Raw genomic sequence first — 21690 nt, 5'->3', positions numbered from 1 at the left:
ACCACCCTCTGTGTAAAAAATTTGCCTCTCGCATCTCCTTTAAACTTTCCCCCTTTTACCTTAAATTTATGCCCTCTAATAATTGACATTTCTACCCTGGGAAAAAGACTCCAACTATCCATTCTACCCATGCCATTCATAATTTTGTAAATTTTATCAGATTGCCCTTCAGTCTCTGACGTTCAAGTGAAAACAAACCAAGTTTGTCCAATCTCTCCTCACAGCTGATATTCTCCAAACCAGGGAACATCCCGGTAAACCTTTTCTGTACACTCTCCAAAGCCTCCACATTCTTCTGGAAGTCTGGCAACCAGAATTGTATGTAATATTCCAAATGTGGCCTAGTTCTAGGAAAAGTAGTTTAAAAGTCTTCACGAGTCCTATTTTCTGAGGGTGAAGAGAAATGGCATGACAGAAAGGAGAAATATGTTGACTTTTTTTCAGAAACCTCTAAGGCAGTCTACTGTTATATTTGCAAATTATTCCCTGACTCCAGTAAAGGGAAACAATCATTAATCAATAGGTACTTCAACTGGAGAAATGCTGGAAGACATCTTGCTGATCATGAAACTTCCAAAAGTCATATTAAGGCTATGTGTGTGTTCATTCAAAGATGTAAATCATCGGGAAGAATTGATTCTGCGTTATTGGCTCAGTTTGAAAAGAAGTGTTCTTACACTTCTCAAGGTGCTGAGACATGTCATTGCCACAGTCAAACTGCTGTCTATAGTGCTTTGCGTATTTGTACTTTTTCGCATTCCTGCGGCTTGCATTATTGATTTGAATTCATCAATTATGGGCTTGCTTCCATCAATTAAAAATCACCGAAGCAGTGATCTGTGTACTTTTCTGCATTTTTTTGTGGCTTGCATTGTGTGAGCTGAGGGTGGGTGTGGTCAGGAGGGCAATGGTGTCATTTGGGGGCAGGGGTTGATATCACTTGGAGTGGGTTTGACATCACCATGGGTGGGGCTTGACATCACGGGGTGGGGGAGTTGGGTGTATAGGGTGTGACATCATGGAGGAGGCAGAGAATGCGCCCCCAAAAGTGTAAGTCTGCCTCTGCCCCTGCACTCTTAATTGAACCAGGGTTGATCCTTCGGCTTGATGACAATAATAGATTGAAGTATATGCCAGGCCATGAAGTTACAGATTGTGGTTGAAAACAATTCTGCTGCTTAGGTTGATGCCGGGTGTCCTGGTCGGTTTTATTCTATTTCAACTTTTCTGTCATGGTTTGGTAAAATTAGACTATTTCAGAAGACAGTTAAGAATCAACCATATTGCTGTGGCTCAAGTTCTACGTTGATCAGACTGGGTAAGGGTGATATATTTGCTCCTCTGAATCAGATGGTTTTTTTAATGAGTAAACAGTACTTTAATGGTCTTCATTACTGAGCCGAGCATTTTATTCTGGATTTATTTGATGAGTTTAAATTCCCTCATCTGCCATTGGCAGATTTGAACTCATTGCACTGAATTATGCATTGGGGTACCGCTCAGTCTCCCAGAATGAATGTCAGTCACAAACTGACCGACATCAAACAAGGCCACCCCGCAGTGAAATCCCATGCTGACTGACATTAAGGAATCAATGTGGGGCGTCCGACCCTCAATGGGAGGGAGTCCTGTGCTCGAGAGCTGCCAGCTAATCTGATTGGCTTACAGCTCTAGCAGTGCCAGCAGCACTATTATTCAGTGGTGGGCTGCTGGGATGCAATAGACCCCAGGGTGAGGAGGACATGGCGTCTGAATGTAAGAGGTAAGTCTGGGCTCCGGATGGGGAGGATTCGAGATGCCTGGGGAAGGATGTGAGGGGGTGGTGGGCAGGCTTTGGTGGCCAGGCGGGACATGACAATGGGTAGTGTAACTTCTTGAAGGGGGGTTGCCCCCGACGTGCATAGGATACTGCCCAAAGGATGTACCCCTCCCCTTCCTTCCTGCCTTTTAACCAGTTGGGTACAAAAAAATGCCTTGTTACTTCCATCTGCCTGCGCACGCCAACTGTATGGCTTGGGCAGGGTAATATTAGGGCGAACTGGCTTGTTAAGAAGCTCAACCGCCCATTAATCATTTTTTCAGAATGGGGACTGGGTTGCTGACTTCAACACCTGCCCACCTACCAATTTATCTGGACTGGGTCACAGGGGTGGACAGGATAGCAGTGCGCTAGCCACCTGTCATATTATGTGACCTAATGTCAAAAACATGCCCGATGAGGGGCCTTAAAATCAAGCCCTATTGTGGGATGGATTGTACCTTGCAGTTTGGCTTCCCGAATCCCACATTGAATGTTGGGAGTGAGCCTGCCTCCGGTTGTCATACTTGTCCGGTTGTAATTTTTTGGCTGAAGGGGCTTAATTATAATGAGGGGAGACTTCCACCCGTCTCCTGTAGGGGTCCTGCCTCAGAGAGCTGAGCAGTGGTGGCCTCTGCTTGAACTGCAGGGAGGAGGAGGCATTCAGCGAAGGACCCAGACTTCCAGATATGTCCGGGGGGGCGGGGGGGGGCGGCGGTGGTCGGTGGAGCAGGAAGCATGTTCATGTTCATCAGGATAGGAAGGGAGGATAGATATCAGGAGGGAAAACTACTTGAGGGGCTCCAATTGGCACCTGGGACCTGGAAGGGAGGCAGAAGACCAACGCGGCCATACACCGCACCTCTCTCCCACCCTCCCAAACTTCAACTTTTCACTGGCCAGCAGCCCTCACAGGTTCAAATCCGCCAGGTTTCACTTACCTGCTAGGCTCCCTGTTGGGCACAGACCTCTCCATGCACCCACTAAATCCAAGCGGTGGCAGGATGAAGCTCTTAGATAGACATTATTTGTCCACTTAAGGGCCCCAATTGGGCTACAGGCAGGCAGCCCACCCTACACCTCCCCCGCTGTTCATAACATCATGGTGCGGCAGGACTTGGGTGTGTAAGTTTGCAGTGGTCCTATAGTGGAGTGCTGCCTGCTGAAAGGACTGTCTTTTGGGTTGATGTTAAACCAAGAAGACCCCATATATTCTCTCAGATTAACATAAAATAACTTGTGACATTGTTCATAGACGAGGTGAGGGCTTCTCCAATTCTGGCCAATATTTATCCTTCAACCTACTTCATGGTCAATATGTAACTTCTGTTTGTGGGTCCTTGCTGTGTGAAAATCAGCGGCCTCATCACCTAAAATATCTCACTGACTAATTTTTAAAAGTACTTGATTGGAGGCAAAGTGTTTTGTAACATTGCATGGTTGTGAAAGGCATTATATAAATGCATATTCTTTACTTCTAAAATCGAGCTCTCACATTGGGAATCCCAGGTTTGCTAAACTGATTTCAACACAGAGGTGGAAACAGAAAATGTGTCAAAAATATCCATTTTAAGTTTGTTTTCATGTCATTTGCAATATTTTATCGCAAGCATTTGACAACACATTCAAAAAATTGCTTCCTTTGATGGCTTTTCAGGGATTTCCCTTAATACCTGACCTGATAAATTATATTTTCTCCCATAAATAAAATCAGTAACTCCCTCTGTGTTTGATTTGCTATGATGTGGAGATGCCAGTGTTGGACTGGGGTAGACACCAGGTTAAAGTCCAACAAGTTTATTGGTATCATGAGCTTTCGGAGCACTGCTCCTTGTTGTGAGACTTCTTACTTTGATCTGCTAGACACGAATATGTGTAAAAAGTGAATAAACATATTGAAGCTTTCAAGCTCAATGGAATTGTTAAATGGAACTGTCAAGCTACTAAGAAATTTGAATCTCCTGCACTTAAAATATCTGAAAAAACTGAGTGCAGTTTAAAAAATAATTGGTGCTTGTCATTTCACTCTGTTGACCTAAGCCTGAGGGTGAGCATTACAGGGTTAGTGCTGCATGATTGATTTCACAACCTATCATTATCACAGTGGGGTGCCGGTGAGGTTGCAATTGATCAACAGTTTATGTGCTTATGAAGCCTTTGAAGTGGGACTATGAATACAAATGCTTGTTGTTATAAGGAAATGAGTACTTGAGGGAATGAATTATACTGAATAGGATCTTATCAATGAGACTTATTTTAAATAGTGAAATCATCAAAAGACAATAAAGAACTATACTTAATCTGAGCATGGGTCCGGAGGTCTTCCCACGCTGGATATGGAGGCTGCAAGGGAAAAGACTGGTAGATGTGGGGATAGGTTGGCATGAGTTGGCACTAAGTTGGCTCAGGGGCTTGAAGGGCCATGGGGGTGGGTGGAGGGGCATAGGTTGGCATGAAAGGTATGAGGGACCATGGGGATGTGGGCGAGGGGGCATACATTGACATGGGGAGTGTATGGGTGTGGTGAGGGGTTGAGGATTGGAGGGCTGTCATTTGTTTCATTCATTTTTCCTATCTTCACAAAGTGCCGGAGTGCTTCAAAACATAACAGGACAATTGCACAAGATATAACTTCAAATTCAACACTAGAAGACTATGCTCTAGGATCATTTTTATATAATTCAATAAAAAGGGCTAAATACCTGGATCTCCAGCTTTCATTTTTTAACTACTGAAATGGCAAGAGTTTTATTGGTATTGAACAATTTTACAGGAAAATGCTAGATTTTGCAACATTCTCAGCTGGAAGAAAATCGATGCTTGCAAAGTGGTAGTGGTGGTATATTCATGATGTTCTTTCTGAATTTATAAGAACGATATACATCACTGACACAGTTCCTACCTTTTTCAGTTTTGAAATTCCACTGTGGGCTCTAATTGACGCCAAGAGTGCAGAATGTTCATTTTCTGGTGCAGCAGATAAAGATTTTTTCAGGTTACCATTTATCAAGGTATCAGAAATCTGGCAAAAATAAGGCACAGAAAACATTTATCAGAGGTGACATATTGCAGTAGCTAGATTTATCATGAAAAACATCTTTGTATCAGAACTATACGACCAAATGGAGATTTATACCTTTCTAAGCCGTTCTTTATTTTGCCCTGATTGGATAGCTTCCATTAGAGAACTGTGTAAACACTCATCTTTCTGTATTGGCTTCGGAATGATGGGCTTGAATTTCTTCACAGGCCCAAACATGTTGGTATTCGGTTTGATGTTGAAGCAATTTGTATGAAAGGAAGGTGAAGGTTCTGACTCTACTGCAAATACTGTTTCAGTAGCTGAAGAGACTGCAGGCATTGTTGGCAGATTTGAGGCAAACAAATTATGTGCGTTGCGGTCACTCTGTTCCACAGCAGTTGCATGATTTTTAACAGAATCTGAGAATGCAGTTGAAGAAGGAGTGGATGTAAAGGTCGTGGATGAGTTAATTGATTGAGCACTTGGGGCACTGGAATTCACATCTTTCACAAAAGGTGAAGGCAATGTACTTTGCCGAATCTGCCTCTTTGCAGTGGGACATTGCCTGTTAGTAGGAGAGGTCTCCTTTATGATGAACTGGGAACGTTGTGATTGGGAAGTAACCTTATTAAAGGAGCTTGTTTGATTTGACACTTCTTTAATTAACCAATTCTGCTTTGAAACAGATTTGGCTGCTTTATGTTCAATGATTTTTCCAACGTTTTCTGTGCTGCAGTTGGAGGGGAGTGTAAACTCTGCATTCAGTTGGCCTTCTATGGATTTCTTTTGTGAGGGCTTAAGAGAAGACTCCTCGTCAGCAGATCTGAATTTATGTTTATCCTCAAACTTACTCTCAAATTCAGTGTTACTCTGAGCATTAGGTTCATTCCAGGCTATAGTTTTTGTTGACTGCATGCCTGTGTAGCGGCAAATAGCTGAGGCAACATACTGGCTTGATGTTCTTCTGCAGGGCTTGATAAAATTACTCTCTGCTTTGGGATGGGTATTTTCTGGTATGCTTGCATTTTTTACATTCAGTGGCATAACTGATGCAAATGGCTTTTCTTCAATGGTTTGCGAGTTGGTTTTTAGTGACTTGCTACTTACAGCTGTAGTCTGTGCAATAACTTCTTCAAATTTGGGGGATATATTGGTCAACTGCTTTGCTGGCTCTTGTAGCTGCAATCTACCAGCTGTGCCGCCAGTTGTATTTATTGCCATATTTGTAACTGAGTTGGCACAATGCAGATTATCCTTATCCATACTTTTCACATTCCAGAATGCCTTTGCTTTTCCTAAAAGTGATTCTTTATCACTGGCTGCACTGTTTGCTGAAGTCTCTTTGTTTTTTCTTTCACTGGTCTCTGTATGTATTAAATTGCCCAGGTCATCAATCTTAATAGCACCTGTGGTTAATGACAACCCTTCTCTTCCCTTTGACTTTACGACTGGTTTTGGTGGAATGACTGTGAATGTTTTCATGCCTATTTTTGGAAGACACTCATTGGTAATTTTATTGGCAGTGTTTAGCCACCTGTCTGATGAATGTTTATATTCTGGAGTACACTTTGCTGCTGAACAATTCTCAGCTTGCGTCAGATGTCCTGCTTGGACGTTCTTCAGTATTTCCACACAGTTCCTGGCTTCCGATGTTACTGGCTCGACTTCCACAGGTGCAATGTTGTGTACTTCCTTCCTACCATTCCCTTTAATCTGCATACCATATTTCAGTTCAGTTGCAGGCAAAATCATTTCAAATTTGTTCTTTCCTGACTTGATCTCATCTTGGACATTTTTAATCTCTCCTTGTAAACCTTCTATTGATTTTTTAATGGGCTCTTGCTGGATGTCGGTACAGCTGGCATCAAATGAAATATCAGACAGTGACTGCTCACGAATGCTGCTTACGAAAGTTCCAGTTACTGTTTTTGAGTTTGTTTGCCAATTCCTATCTGTGTCATGAATTTCTGTTACTTTTGCAGTCTCGGGTACTTTTTCCAGTAATATGTTCTCTTCAGTTTCCTCATGGCAAGCCGACGATACTTCATCAATGATTGTCACTGGGACAGATTCCTGTTCATCAGTAGTTCTGCCAAACACTGTGGAAGATTTCTTGAAGGCCAATTCTTGCCCAGCTGCAAAAGAAAAATAACTGAAAGCCGCTGACAAGTCTTTAAAACGTTCCTGGTTGCAAACAGCACAGTACAAACAAAGGTTGCTTAATGTTACCCTCCCCACTTCCCCCCCACCCTCACAATTTCAGAAATAATATGCTATGCTGCATTTTCATCACACAAGTAGTTTTAAAACTCTTTGATTTACAAAATGCTTAGAAATAACTGACATTTTGTTGGTAGAGAAGATTTGGTATAAATCCAGTTAATCTAGAGTATTACACTAATGGGAGAGAACGTTAAGAATTAGCCAAGAAGTGCTCGAAAATTCATACTCAACTTGTAGCTTGTCTTTGTCAGAGCTTTTACGTTGCTTCAGCAAAATGTGAAATCTAATTACAAAAGTGAAACTAAACCTATACTTACCAAAAAGCTGAATACTGCAGATGGTGGAAATGTGGGATGGATTTTTCCCAAAGAAATTCTAAGGGCTCGCTCTTACCGGCCGTTCACGCCCCACTGCCGCTGCAAGTGAGGATGGAGGATTTGGCGTTCAGCCAAATCTCCATTCACTGCAAGCTATGACAGTGACACTACATTCTGCACTATCTCCTTTCCTTCTCTATGAACGGTATGCTTTGTCTGTATAGTGTGCAAGAAACCATACTTTTCACTGTATACTAATACATGTGACAATAATGAATCAAATCAAATCAGGGACCAGAGAACCGTGCCGGTGTGAGTCCTCCTTGACCAAACCCCTTGCAGAGCTCCTTTGGTGACCTCAGGTGGGTGGAGGAATGTTTGGGGAAGGTGGGGTGGGGTGCTTGGACCGGGTTGGATCTGCACCAATAGGTGGTCAGGTTGTGGGGTTGGGCCTGCGTGGAGAAGGGCATTGGGTTGGGTGAGCAATTGGGCGGGAGGGGGAGGACAGGGTGCTGGAGGGGTGATTGGATCAGTTGGATAGTAAAGTTAAAGTTTATTTATTAGTCACAAGTAAGGCTTACATTAACACTGCAATGAAGTTACTGTGAAATTCCCCTTGTTGCCACAGTCCAGTGCCTGTTCGGGTCAATGCACCTAACCAGCAGGTCTTTCAGAATGTGGGAGGAAACTGGAGCACCTGGAGGTAACCCACGCAGACACGGGGAGAACATGCAAACTCCACACAGACAGTGACCCAAGCCAGGAATCGAACCCGGGTCCCTGGCGCTGTGAAACAGCAATGCTAACCACTGTGCTACCGTGACGCCCTATTTCCTGCAAGATAGTATTGGCAGGTACTCCACTATGGGAAATATAACAGTATCTCATTTGGATCTGATGTTGACAAGCTCTTAGTTTGTATTTGCAGGGGTTACACAGAAGTGAAATATATGGCTGACGTTACTGCCTACCCCCCACTCCAAGCAAGAGTCAGTGGCTCACACTGCTGTGCTTCTCCACTGCCTTCATCACTGACATCATAGAATTTCTTGTGTAACTACATCAGTATATTGAAAACAAACTCCAGGGATTTAGAATGCTGATTCTGAGCTGCAATCAAAATAGAACCTCTGATTTTGGATATGCAAGTAAATAAAAACTACAAGGTGGATGCATGAACGCTACAGCATCAATTACGCAATGTAATGCACCAATGCAACTGTATCATACAAAATATGAGTGCAAGTATTTTTAATACATCTTGTAACAGATAGGATTTCTTGTAGAAAAATAAACTCTTACTCATCATTATTTCATGTAAAATGCCCAGCAAAGCTCACATTCTTACCCGCCAGTTCTGAATGTAATCCTGCCAAGGTTCGATGTATCTCGGTTTCTAAGGAGCTCTCATCTTCCCACTTCCAACTACATCCAGTGCTTATGCCAGTTTCAAATTGAAGGAGCACAGTTAAGGATTAGAAACACAAATGTAACTTCTTTAAGTATACGATTGCTTCAGGAGAACAATACAAAAGAATGTTTTGCTTTCAGACAGCAGCAATTCTTCATTCTGTCATTCATATATCTTCTTGATATATCTTGGGCACGATCTTATCGCCTACTCACGCCACTCTCCCACTGCAGCGAAGACGGAGATTTTGGTGAGAGGCCAAATCTCCATTCACTGCAGCGGGATGGGAAAATCCCACTGCTGTGGACAGTCGGAAATTGAGCTTGGACCCATCAACACTTTTGTCATTTGATCTCTCTTGTTTTCCACCCAATCACAAAAGTTCCCTTTTGTTCTTTTTCATGTTCCCCCCTCTTCCCGACCCCTGCTTTCACTTTCATATTACACCTCTAACATTTCTCAGTTCTAATGAAAGATTATAAACCTGAAACATTAACTCTGTTTGTTTCTCCACAGATGCTATCTGCCCTGCTGTGTACTTCCAACATTTTATGGTTTTATTTTAAGAAAGGATGTTAATTCAAATACAGTGTCCTAATTCAGATATTTGCAAACCTTTGTTATGTGCATGCTTTTGTCTTGCACAGTTCTTTCATTGCTCTCAATTATTAAAGTGAGATGGTGGAACTGTTATGCCTGATATAATGGCTCATAACTTCCGTGGAGTGGCAATCACCAGCAGACTGCCATTCTGGAGTGTCTTACCCCTGCTCAGCTTGCAAAGCCCCTGTCTCGCCTGACCGTCCTCACTCAGACTGGGTGAGACAGGAGCAGTGAAGCATGCCACCCACTGCATTGGCATGGAGCAAATGGATCACAGAGAGAAAAGACACGACCCCTTCTTATGGCACGAGCGGGGATTCTGACCCAGGTGGGGGTTCAGACCCAGACCAGTGGTTCAGAATTGGATTGGGAGTGGGGTTGGGGTAAGTTGGAATGGTTGAGACCTGGAAGGGCAGAGTCAGAACAGGGAAGAATTGTGGAGTGGGCAGGAGAAGGGAAGAGAGTCAGGATCGCAGTAAGGTGTTGGGAGTTGTGCCAGAAGGTAGGGTGTCTGGGCAGGCTAGAGGTTGCTCAGTTTGGGGCGGATGGGTGGTGGTGTGGGGACCCCTTTGGGGGGGAGGGGGGTGGTTTGGGGTGTGTCGTGTGTCCTCTCCGTATGGGTATTTAAAATAGTTACTCTGGAGTTAGAAGAGCTTTTTTTTCCTTCTAACTCTTTCAGAATAAGTTTCATTGTGAAACTGGCTGAACCACCCAAAGTTAATTGTTTAAATCACCTTGTCAGATGGTTCCCAGTTCAGCGCAATTGTCCGGGGAAAGTTACCCCTTTTGGATAATTTCCATTTAAACCCTTATGTGGGAACTTCCTAGGAGGATTCCCCAGCGCACCTTTGGGATACCTCCCCAATTCCGATGCTGGGAAGCTCGGAAACTATGGGCCAATATCTTTTAAAAAATGAACCAAAGCTGTGTATATAATATGTACATTTTACACATAAAATCTACCTGGCAGCATGATGATTATTTGTTGTTCCAATTGCGACAGACCCATAGTTGTCTCCAATCAAATCATTTTACAAAATTTTGTATTTCCTTACATTCTTTAATGTGAGGTACCGATTGCAAAACGCAAGTCACTAATCAATATTTCAAATCATTGAGGTTCCTCAGTGACATGATCCATGTCAAAAATATAAATGAAAGTTTGTGATGATGAAGGAATTAAATATGGAAACATATTTTATAGGATTTCTTAGTTTGCAGATACTTTTAAAAAGTAACTTGCATGATACAGCGCCATTCATGACTATCAGATGTCCCAAAGCACTTAACAGTACTTTGCAAGTGCAGTCGCTGTGGTAGGAAATACAGTTGCCAATTTGCACACCACAAGTTCCCACAAACAGCAATATAATAACCAGATGACCTGCTTTTGTGATGTTTATTGAAGTGTAACCATTTGCCAGGACATCGAGTGTAACTCTCTGCTTTTCCACAAAACAATGTTGTAGGATCTTTTACATCCACCTGATAGCCTGAATATATCTGAAAGACAGTACTTCCAACATTGCAACATCTCCTTCGTACTTCACTGGAGTGTTAGAGTTGACTTTAATGGTCAAGTCCAGGAGTGTATCGTGCACCTACAACCTTGTGACTCAAGAGCAAGAGTGCTACTAACTAAGCCAAAACACACACTACAGCTAGATATATTTCAGGAGATGCATTTTTTTTAAAAAAGCTGTTATGTTTTGATTAAAGTGGATTTACTGTAACAAAGTAATAAAGCCAAATTCTGAGTTTTTAGTTTGTAATTACCGTTCGAGTTTGTTTGGATATTTTTTGATATGGTGGATTAGTGTTTCAAAATTGGGATGGTTGCACTTGTTTTGAAAAGCTCTCTTATCTAATATGGACAGACATGCTTTGGTTGCTCTCCAACAAAAATATAAAAGTGTTTTTGGACGTTGGTGCATTTAACTATTACTGACCCAAAAGATAGAGATATTTGACTGTTCAAGTGTTATACAAATGGTTGCCTTGTTACTCAACAGTTGTTTCAAATGCTCATGATATCAATATTATACTAATAATGGGTGTAATAGAATACTATTGGTGAAATATTTGTGATCCTGCAAATCGCACCACTGTGAGCTTAACTGAAGTTAAAAGGAAATCCAATTAATACATCATTTTACTGTTTATCATACATGAAGTGAAAACTAGGCGACACCTTTCCTGCTTTTGTTTCTCTTCTGCCAAGTCTAGACTTAATGGAATACCAAACATAGCTAATAAGAAAAAATGTTGTTCTTGCTCTGTGGAGTGAATTTAGGCTGAGCCATTTTATGTTGCAATGTGTATAAAAGGTGTAGGCATTGACATGGAAATTCATACCTGATTGTGTAGTTCCCAGCAGAATTTGATTCCTCTTCAGAAGACTGTTCACTACTCCATGCTGAATATTCTTCGGTGCCACTTACCTTATTCGAGGCACTGGGGAACTCTTTTGTAGCAATTTTGTTTCTCAAATTGAGGCTGCCAGTGAGGGTGACTGGGAAGGGTACATCAGCTTGGGAGTTTACAGTCTCAGAGTCATCAGCATTCAACAGTTCATCCTCTGATATTGCAGTGTATTCTGAGAAACTCCGATGAAAACTGTCACTACTCCTTACTGATGCAGTCTCTTCTCTATCTCCAGATTCTATTTCCATTATATCATCACCAACTCCACTACCTTGTTCTGATCCCAGCCCCGCTGATATAGAATCCAGGACAGAAGATAAAAAAAAATAATACAATTAAAATACTTAGTTTAGAAAGTACATTAAATGACAATTTTTACTAATCACTTGATTAACTATTGAATATAAGCATTGTAAACATGGGAAAAATTCATTCCACACAGTTTAGTTTTACTGATTATACAAAGGCAGCATAATTATAGCATTTACCTAATAAATTACTGGTGTTTAGACATTAAGCAAACTATTTCGAGAACATGTTATTAAATTTATTGTGTTTTGAAATATAGCCAAGATAAACATGAACATTTATGACAGAACATACAAAATACTACTTGAGATATAACATATATATATATATGTACGTAAGAAGGTAAAAATCTTCAAAGGTATTCAGCTTTGGTTGCAGGTTTTTCCTTTGACGGACAAGGTTTTGCTCCAATTAAAGCTTTGGAATCAGTAATGAACATTTAAGGGATATAATGGTCATAATAATTTCATCATGTTTTCTGCAGTGCAGAAAATTGGCTAATATTGTCAGAAGTTTCAAAACTGAGTGATGTGAACTAATTTACTAAAATATCTAATATTTTGTCCCGACATTATGAATGCATGTCAGAGTCATAGAGACATAGAGGTTTACAGCATGGAAACAGGCCCTTCGGCCCAACTTGTCCGTGCCGCCCTTTTTTTTAAAAAAACCCTAAACTCATCCCAATTGCCCGCATTTGGCCCAAATCCCTCTATACCCATCGTACCCATGTAACTATCTAAATGCTTTTAAAAAGATAAAATTGTACCTGCCTCGACTACTACCTCTGGCAGCTTGTTCCAGACACTCACCACCCTCTGTGTGAAAAAATCGCCCCTCTGGACACTTTAGTATCTTTCCCCTCTCACCTTAAACCTATGCCCTCTAGTTTTAGACTTCCCTACCTTTGGGAAAAGATATTGACTATCTACCTTGTCCATGCCCCTCATTATTTTACAGACCTCTATAAGGTCACCCCTCAGCCTCCTACGCTCCAGAGAAAAAAGTCCCAGTCTATTCAGCCTCTCCTTATAACTCAATTCATCAAGTTCTCGGTAGCATCCTCGTAAATCTTTTCTGCACTCTTTTGAGTTTAATAATATCCTTTCTATAATAGGGTGACCAGAATTGCACACAGTATTCCAAGTGTGGCCTTAACAATGTCTTGTACAGCTTCAACAAAACGTCCCAACTCCTGTATTCAATGTTCTGACCGATGAAACCAAGCATGCCGAATGCCTTCTTCGTCATTCTGTCCACCTGTGACTCCACTTTCAAGGAGCTATGAACATGCACCCCCAGATCTCTTTGTTCTGTAACTCTCCCCAACGCTCTACCATTAACTGCGTAAGTCCTGTCCTGGTTCAATCTACCAAAATGCATTACCTCACATTTGTCTAAATTAAACTCCATCTGCCATTCGTCAGCCCACTGGCCCAATTGATCAAGATCCCGCTGCAATTGGAGATAACCTTCCTCACTGTCCACCATGCCACCAATCTTGGTGTCATCTGCAAACTTACTAACTATGCCTCCTATATTCTCATCCAAATCATTAATATAAATGACAAATAACAGTGGGCCCAGCACTGATCCCTGAGGCACACCGCTGGTCACAGGCCTCCAGTTTGAAAAACAACTCTCTACAACCACCCTCTGGCTTCTGTCAAGAAGCCAATTTTGTATCCATTTAGATACCTCACCCTGGATCCCGTGAGAATTAACTTTATGCAACAACCTACAATGCGGTACCTTGTCAAAGGCCTTGCTAAAGTCCATGTAGACAACATCAACTGCACTGCCCTCATCTACCTTCTTGGTTACCCCTTCAAAAAACTCAATCAAATTTGTCAGACATGATTTTTCACTCACAAAGCCATGCTGACTGTCCCTAATCAGTCCTTGCATCTCTAAGTGCCTGTAGATCCTGTCTCTCAAAATACCTTCCAACAATTTACCCACTACAGATGTGAGGCTCACTGGTCTGTAGTTCCCAGGCTTTTCCCTGCAGCCCTTTTTAAACAAAGGCACAATATTTGCCACTCTCCAATCTTCAGGCACCTCACCCGTGACTATCAATGATTCAAATATCTCGGCTAGGGGACCCGCAGCTTTTCCCTGCAGCCCTTTTTAAACAAAGGCACAATATTTGCCACTCTCCAATCTTTAGGCACCTCACCCGTGACTATCAATGATTCAAATATCTCGGCTAGGGGACCCGCAATTTCCTCCCTAGCCTCCCACAACGTCCTGGGATATACGTCATCAGGTCTTGCAGATTTATCTACCTTGATGCGCTTTAAGACTTCCAGCACCTCCTTCTCCGTAATATGTACACTCCTCAAGACATCAATATTTAATTCCCCAAGTTCCCTAAATCCATGCTTTTCTCAACAGTAAATACTGATGAGAAATATTCATTTAGGATCTCACCCATCTCTTGTGGATCCGCACATAGATTACCTTGTTGATCCTTAAGAGGCCCAACTCTCTCCCTTGTTACTCTTTTGCCCTTTAGTATTTGTTGAAGCTCTTTGGATTCTCCTTCACCTTATCTGCCAAAACAATTTTGTGACCCCTTTTTGCCCTCCTGATTTCTCTCTTAACTCTACTCCTCCACCCTCTATACTCTTCAAGAGATTCACTTGATCCCAGCTGCCTATGCACGTCATGTGCCTCTTTCTTCTTCTTGACCAGGGCCTCAATATCCCGAGTCATCCAGGGTTCCTGACTTCTGCAAGCCTTGCCCTTCACTCTAAGAGGAATGTGTTTACCTTGAACCCTGATTAACACACTTTTGAAAGCATGCCACTTACCAGACATCCCTTTTCCTTCCCATAGACTCCCCCAATTAACTTTTGAAAGTTCCTGCCTGATACCATCAAAATTGGCCTTGCCCCAATTTAGAATATTAACTTTTGGGACAAACCTATCATTCTCCATAGCTATCTTAAAACTAATAGAATTATGGTCACTGGTCCCAAAGTGATCCCTCACTAACACTTCTGTCACCTGCCCTTCCTTATTTCCCAAGGAGAGGTCAAGTTTTGCCCCCTCTCTAGTTGGGCCATCCACATACTGAATGAGAAATTCCTGCTGAATACACTCAACAAATTTCTCTCCATCCAACCCTCTAATACTATGGCTGTTCCAGTCAATGTTGGGAAAGTTAAAATCTCCGACTATTACCACCCTATTTTTCTTGGAGCTATCTGTAATCTCCTTACATATTTGCTCCTCAATTTCCCACTGGCTATTTGGGGGCCTATAGTACAACCCTATCAAAGTGATTTCCCCCTTCTTATTTCTCAGTTCTACCCATATAGACTCAGTGGCTGAACACTCGGATATATCCCCTCTCAATACTGCCGTGATGCTTTCCCGAATCAAAAGTGCAACTCCCCCTCCTCTCTTACCTCCTGTTCTATCTTTCCTATAGCATCTTTACCCTGGAACATTAAGCTGCCAGTCCTGTCTCTCCCTTAGCCATGTTTCAGTAATTGCTATAATATCCCAGTCCCACGTACCCACCAATGCCCTGTGTTCATCTGCCTTGCCCGTCAGGCCTCTTGCATTGAAATAAATGCAGTTTAATCTGGACTTCCCTTGTTTTGGTGCAACTCTTTTTCATTGATTAACAACAATAATCAAAGTAACTATACATCAAATGTTAACATGCTTGAATTGGACAACAGACTGCAATTAGAGAAGAGCAGCAAAATAAAGTGATTAATTAAAATTGATTAAAACATTGTGTAGAAAGAGGGGGATCACAGCATGAATGATATTTATGTGAAGTTTAATACAAAATTAGAAGTTTGTTTCTTTTATTGGGTTGTATCATGTGTGCTATAAGAATTCACTTGTATCCATTCATCAGCAAAGTGCAGCTGCCGACTCGATGGAACCAACCAATTAAAGTGAATAACACTCGATTTTTTGAGACCGTTTTCTCAATAAAAATTTCGAGGTGCAGATTTTGCATGAGAAGTACTTTCCAAGTGGTTTACATGCGTGCTTGATTTGAGGCCATACAGCATCCTGTATATTGACTGGCTATCTAAATTACTCCACTGTTTGGCCAGCTGCCTTGAGCCTGTTGCTATGATATGAATGGGTGTAGCCTGGCGAGGTCCAGTCTGTCGCAGTTGGACAGATTACACTGTTTAGTTCTGAACCCCAGAGCGACTGGGTGAGTTCAGCAGGTTGTTCAATCATGGTTGTGCCTCCTCTGGGAGCACAGTGATTTGGATTATCCACAATCACCATCAGATCAAGCAGCTCACATAGGACAAGCAGGTCAACATCAGGGCTTTCCTGGGCAGTGTCTCCTACCTGCTGCCTTTTGCAGTCAGTGTGTGAAGGGGTCATGGGGGAGGGAGGGGGGCGGGTGGAGGAGGAAGCAGGGGAGTGGGGCAGAAAATGTGCTTTGATCCCTGAGAATCTACGGTCAATTTTTACATGGGAAATGTGAAAATCATAGAAATCATAGAAACCCTACAGTGCGGAAGGAGGCCATTCGGCCCATCGAGTCTGCACCGACCACAATCCCACCCAGGCCCTATCCCCACATATTTACTTGCTAATCCCTCTAACCTACGCATCTCAGGACTCTAAGGGGCAATTTTTAACCTGGCCAATCAACCTAACCCGCACATCTTTGGACTGTGGGAGGAAACTAGAGCACCCGGAGGAAACCCACGCAGACACGAGAAGAATGTGCAAACTCCACACAGACAGTGACCCGAGCCGGGAATCGAACCCAGGACCCTGGAGCTGTGAAGCAGCAGTGCTAACCACTGTGCTACCGTGCTGCCCCAGTTAAAGTTAAAGATCTAAGTCAAGAATCGTAACTCAACTGTTATATGAGATGATGTTTACACAAACATATATGGTAATAAAGTGGAAATATTGACATAGATTTTCCAGCCTTCTCATTGGCTGGATTTTCCGGTCCCGCTGAAGACGACGCCCCGTGGCAGATCCCTGGTGTTGAGCTGGTAAGTCATGCAAAACACCATTGGCATTGGTGGGGCAGGAAGATCTCCGCGGTAGTCGGAAAAATGCACCCATTCACTTCTTTTTACTGCAGCAAAAATACATTATGGAGAGCTAAATATTCCAGGCTGTTCAATTTTTAGAAAGGAATAGTAAATTGGGAAAATAGGTGTATGCCAATATTGATAAATTCACAGAGGGCTAAATTGGATAGCCCCAAAATCAGACACAGGATCATAATGCTCGATTAACTGCATCTATTCACTGATCTAGATTCCATGCAAACTTCATGTTGCTTGCTGATTACAATAATTGTGATTTACATTCCAGTGCTGAATGTATGGTTGAATGGTTACACACCTTGGCAGGCTAGTCGTTCCAAAAATCAGGTCTGCATATTATGATGATTATTTTTAATTCTTTTTGTGGGATCTGGACTAGCTAGGCCAGCATTTATTGCCTTCCCTAATTTCCCTTGAAAAGGTGGTGGTAAGCTGCCTTCTTGAACTGCTAAAGTGCTGTTAGGGAGGGTGCTCCAGGACTTTTATCCAACAACAGTGAAGGAATGGCAATATAATTCCAAGTCAAGATGGTATGTGGCTTTTAGGGGAACTTGCAGATGGTGGTGTCTGCTGCCCTTTTCCTGCTCAGTGGTAGAGGTCACGGGATTGGAAAGAGCTGTCGAAGGAGCCTTGGCAAGTTGCTGCAGTGCATCTTGTAGATGGTACACTACGGTGCTCCATTGGTGGAAGGAGTAAATTTTGAAGATGATAGATGAGAGGCTGATCAAGTGGGCTGCTTTGTTCTTGGATGATGTCGAGCTTCTTGAGTGTTACTGGAGCTGCACTCATCCAAGCAAGTGCAAGGTATTCTGTCACACTTCTGACCTGTGTTTTATAGATGATGGACAGGCTTTGGGGAGTCAAGAGGTGAGTTACTTGCTGTTGAAGACCCAGCCTCTGACTTGCTCTTATAGCCACAGTAGTCTAGTTCAGTAAAATTTCTGCTCAATGTTTATGGTGGGGGTTTCAGCAACAGTAATGCCATTGAATGTTAAGTGGAAATGGTTAGATTCTCTCTTGATGGACATGGTCTTTGTCCAGCATTTGTGTGGCGTGAATGTTACTTGCCACTTGCTTTGGCGAGTTAGGAGAATACCCAATCTCTAACCTGCTCTTGTAGCCACAGTAGTTATATGACTCGTTCAGTAAAGCTTCTGGTCAATGGTAACTCAAAGATGCTGATGATGGGTGATTCAGCGATGGTAATGCCAATGAGAGTCAAGGGGAAATGGTTGGATTCTCTCTGGTTGGACATGGTCATTGCCTGGCACTTGTGTAGTGCAGATGTTACTTGCCATTTATCAACTCAAGCCTGAACATTGTCCAGGTCTTGTTGCATTAAGACTTGGAGTGCTTCAGTATCTGAGGAGTTGCATATGGTGCTGAACAATGTGCAAATATATGGTGCTTTCTGGTTGCAGCAGGATCTGGAATTGGTTAGGAAGAAATAAAGACTAGGAAGAACCAACAAAAGTCATGCACAGACCAGAAAACATTCTACAAGGTTCCTTAATGTTGGACAGGAGGCCTTGGTGTAGAAGGATTGAAGGAGGAGTGAGGTTTTCTTCTCTTGGGTGGCCAAAAGACTCTCCAGACAGATACTGAGAAGGCAGTGGGAGCAGATAGTTGTTGTGATTAATGCCAACAGTCTAAAACTTGGACGCAGTGCTGGAAGAAGTTTAATGACCTCCGATGAGTAGTCAAGGTCAGTGAATTCAATTTTACACAACATGTCCCTACCAACTGCACAACTACATGCTAACTGATGAAACAGGAGCTGAGTGGGTAATTCAGCTCCTCGATATTGATCCGCCATTCAATTACATCATGGCTGATCTGTTTGCGTTTTGAATCCCACATATCCCGATTACCTTTGATTTCCTTACTTAACCAGAATTTACCAGCCTCTGCCTTAAAAATATTCAGTGATCCCGCTTCCATTGCCTTCTGAGGCAGCGCTCCAAAGTCATACAACCTTCTGAAAGAAACAAAATCCTTCTCATCTCTGTCCTTAAAGGACAGTGTCTTGCACATTGCTTCATTCACCACTCCCTTCACTCACCTACCTACAATATATATCAATCATAATTTAAACAACCTCAAATTCATAGCTTCACATCACCATTACACGGATAGCACTGCTGCAAGCTGCACTCTCACCACAGCTTGCACACACAGCCAGCTATTCAACTGTGGCAGGCACATTAACCAAACATTGCATTACACTCACTGACACACTTCTCTCGATCTTGTCGGACAAAATGGTACATTCTAGGTTACAGCAGGAGCTAATGGGCAGCACAGGCATATACCAGGAAGAGCTGCTTACTGAGCCAGTGGCACAGGAGACTGAGGGCTTAGATGAAGAAGAGACTGACGAGGAAAAAAAACACTGTCACTTGATCTGACCTCCAGCCACCTGCTCAGATACTGACACAGCAAATATTTTACAGGGTAGCATAGAGGCAGGAGCTGCACATGGTGAGTCACCAGGCACAAGTGACCTGCAGCTAAGACAGTGAGAAAAGACCATGCATGTGTCAGCTCCCTGGAAAGTGTGGTCACACATGCATTCTGTTGCAGAGGTTTGAGCAGAGGACTTCAATGGGGTGGTGTACAGGAAAAGGCTGATGGACATGCACACAAAATACTTGATGCATTTACTGACCTGCCAGAAAGTCAGTTGTCAGTGTCCAAGTGCCTGAGAGTGCCCTAACTTGGCGCAGGTCTTTGTGCAGAGCGTAGTGCTCATGTTTTCCTGTGTGGAAATGCTAACCAACTCCATGATAGTACTCACAGAGCTGACAATGGTGCAACATCTAGTGACTGATGTTGTTGCTTCCATTATAGCAGAAACCGCTCATGGTCTGAGTGCTGCAGTAGAATTTTGGACTGAGCTCATGCAATCTCAATTTGTTGCCACAGAAGCTCAGACTGCTGCCATCATGGCTGCAGATACAAGTGCTCAAAAGCACTTTGGCAATGTGTTCTTCAGCAGATTACTCCTGAGGTACACCTCAGGGAAGCAGTACTAGCTGCGTAAAGTAGGAGCCTGGTGATCTTTCTCAGGATGACAGCATTTGTCCTTCCAGCACTGCCACTCAGCTAGTACCACTGCTGTCTCCTGTCAGTCAGCCAGTCAGACCTACGCCGAGGAAGATACCGATGAGACCGGACAGGCGGGTGAATGGGCGGACAGGTAGCAGATGAAATTTAATGCCAAGAGCTGAGAGGTTATACACTTTGCTTGAATAAATGAGGAGTGACAATTTAAAGGGTATAATTCTAAAGAGACCTGGAGCTATATTTACACAAATTGTTGAAGGTCAGGACAGCTTGAGAATGTGGTTAAAAAGGCAAATGGGATTGTGTGCTTTGTAAATAGATGTACAAAAGTAAGGAAGTTATGAACCCTTATAAAACACTGGTTTGGTCTCAACTGGAGTGCTGTGTTCAATTCAGGGCACCACATTTCGGAAGGATCTGAAGGCATTGGACAGGGTACAGTCGAAATTCACAAGAATGGCTTTAGAGATAAAGAATTTCAGTTCCATGGATAGAAAGGGTCATTCTCCTGAGAGAAGCGTCATGGGTTCTAGACAAAGTAAACAGAAATCGTTCCAGTTGGCAGAAGATTAAACAACCAGAAGACACTGATGTATGTTGATCATCAGAAGAACCAAAGGTGATATGAGGAAAAAGTTTTTATGCAATGAGTTGTTAAGATCTGGATGAGATGATGGTGGAGGCAAATTCAATTGGGGCTTTCAAAACGGAAGTGGATAAGCACCTAAAGCAAAAGTATTGTTGGATTATGGGAAAAGAGCAGCGGAATGGAACTAGTTAAATTGTTCTTGCAAAGAGCTGGCATGAGATGGATGGATGGCTACATGCACCTGGCGAGGTGGGCGGGGGCGGGGGTGGGGGGCAGGGAGCGGGAGTGGCTACATGCACATGGGGTGTGAGCTGTAACCATTCTAGCATTCAGTGAGCCAGGTTTAAAACAAATGGCCCTCATAACCAGCAGCCACCCTCTGGTTTGGTGGCTGAGAGATTGCTAGAACAACTGACTGGTACAGGATGAGAGCATGAAGACCGCTTCCAGGATAACAGACATTTGCTCGGCATGATGTGCTGAGTGTGACTGTACACTAACCAAACATTAGTAGTGGCTACAGTAGGTGGCATATTTCAGTGAGGATGTCCTTACTGAAACACCAACGTCTCACTCTTCTTTCTTTGGTGAGGTTCATGCAGGATAATTGCTCCCTGAATAGGTATTTCCACCTGCTCCTTTTTCGTCTTTTGGAAGCTTGGTCTATGCTAATTCTCCAATTCATGCTGCATTGCAAAAGGAATACGTATTAGTGGAACCATGTCCGAGAGCAACTTTATTTTTCATTCATACTAGGGATGTGGTCATCACTGGTAAGATGAGCAATTGTTGCTGATCTGTAACTACCCTTGAAAAGATGGTGAGTATGAAAGGATGGTTTTCTAGATCACTTCAGACAGGAGTTAAG

At 42.8% G+C, this 21690-nt stretch overlaps 1 protein-coding gene across 7 annotated transcripts in view; it reads right to left on the bottom strand.

Moving 5' to 3' along the window:
• Positions 1-21690, bottom strand: part of cobl (cordon-bleu WH2 repeat protein) — a 345820-nt gene that overhangs the window by 27448 nt on the left and 296682 nt on the right. For all 7 annotated transcript variants that reach the window (XM_078236757.1, XM_078236727.1, XM_078236736.1 and 4 more), the window contains exons 9-12: positions 11730-12090; positions 8709-8797; positions 4935-6955; positions 4701-4820 (exon numbers count right to left, since the gene is read on the bottom strand). In XM_078236757.1, coding sequence (XP_078092883.1) covers positions 4701-4820; positions 4935-6955; positions 8709-8797; positions 11730-12090 — 2591 coding nt within the window. The remainder of the gene's footprint in view (positions 1-4700; positions 4821-4934; positions 6956-8708; positions 8798-11729; positions 12091-21690) is intronic.

The sequence above is a fragment of the Mustelus asterias genome, chromosome 2 (assembly GCF_964213995.1).
Source record: "Mustelus asterias chromosome 2, sMusAst1.hap1.1, whole genome shotgun sequence".
Lineage (NCBI taxonomy): Eukaryota > Metazoa > Chordata > Chondrichthyes > Carcharhiniformes > Triakidae > Mustelus > Mustelus asterias.
Note: the sequence above shows the minus strand (reverse complement) of the source record. Positions and strands in the feature narration are given on the sequence as shown.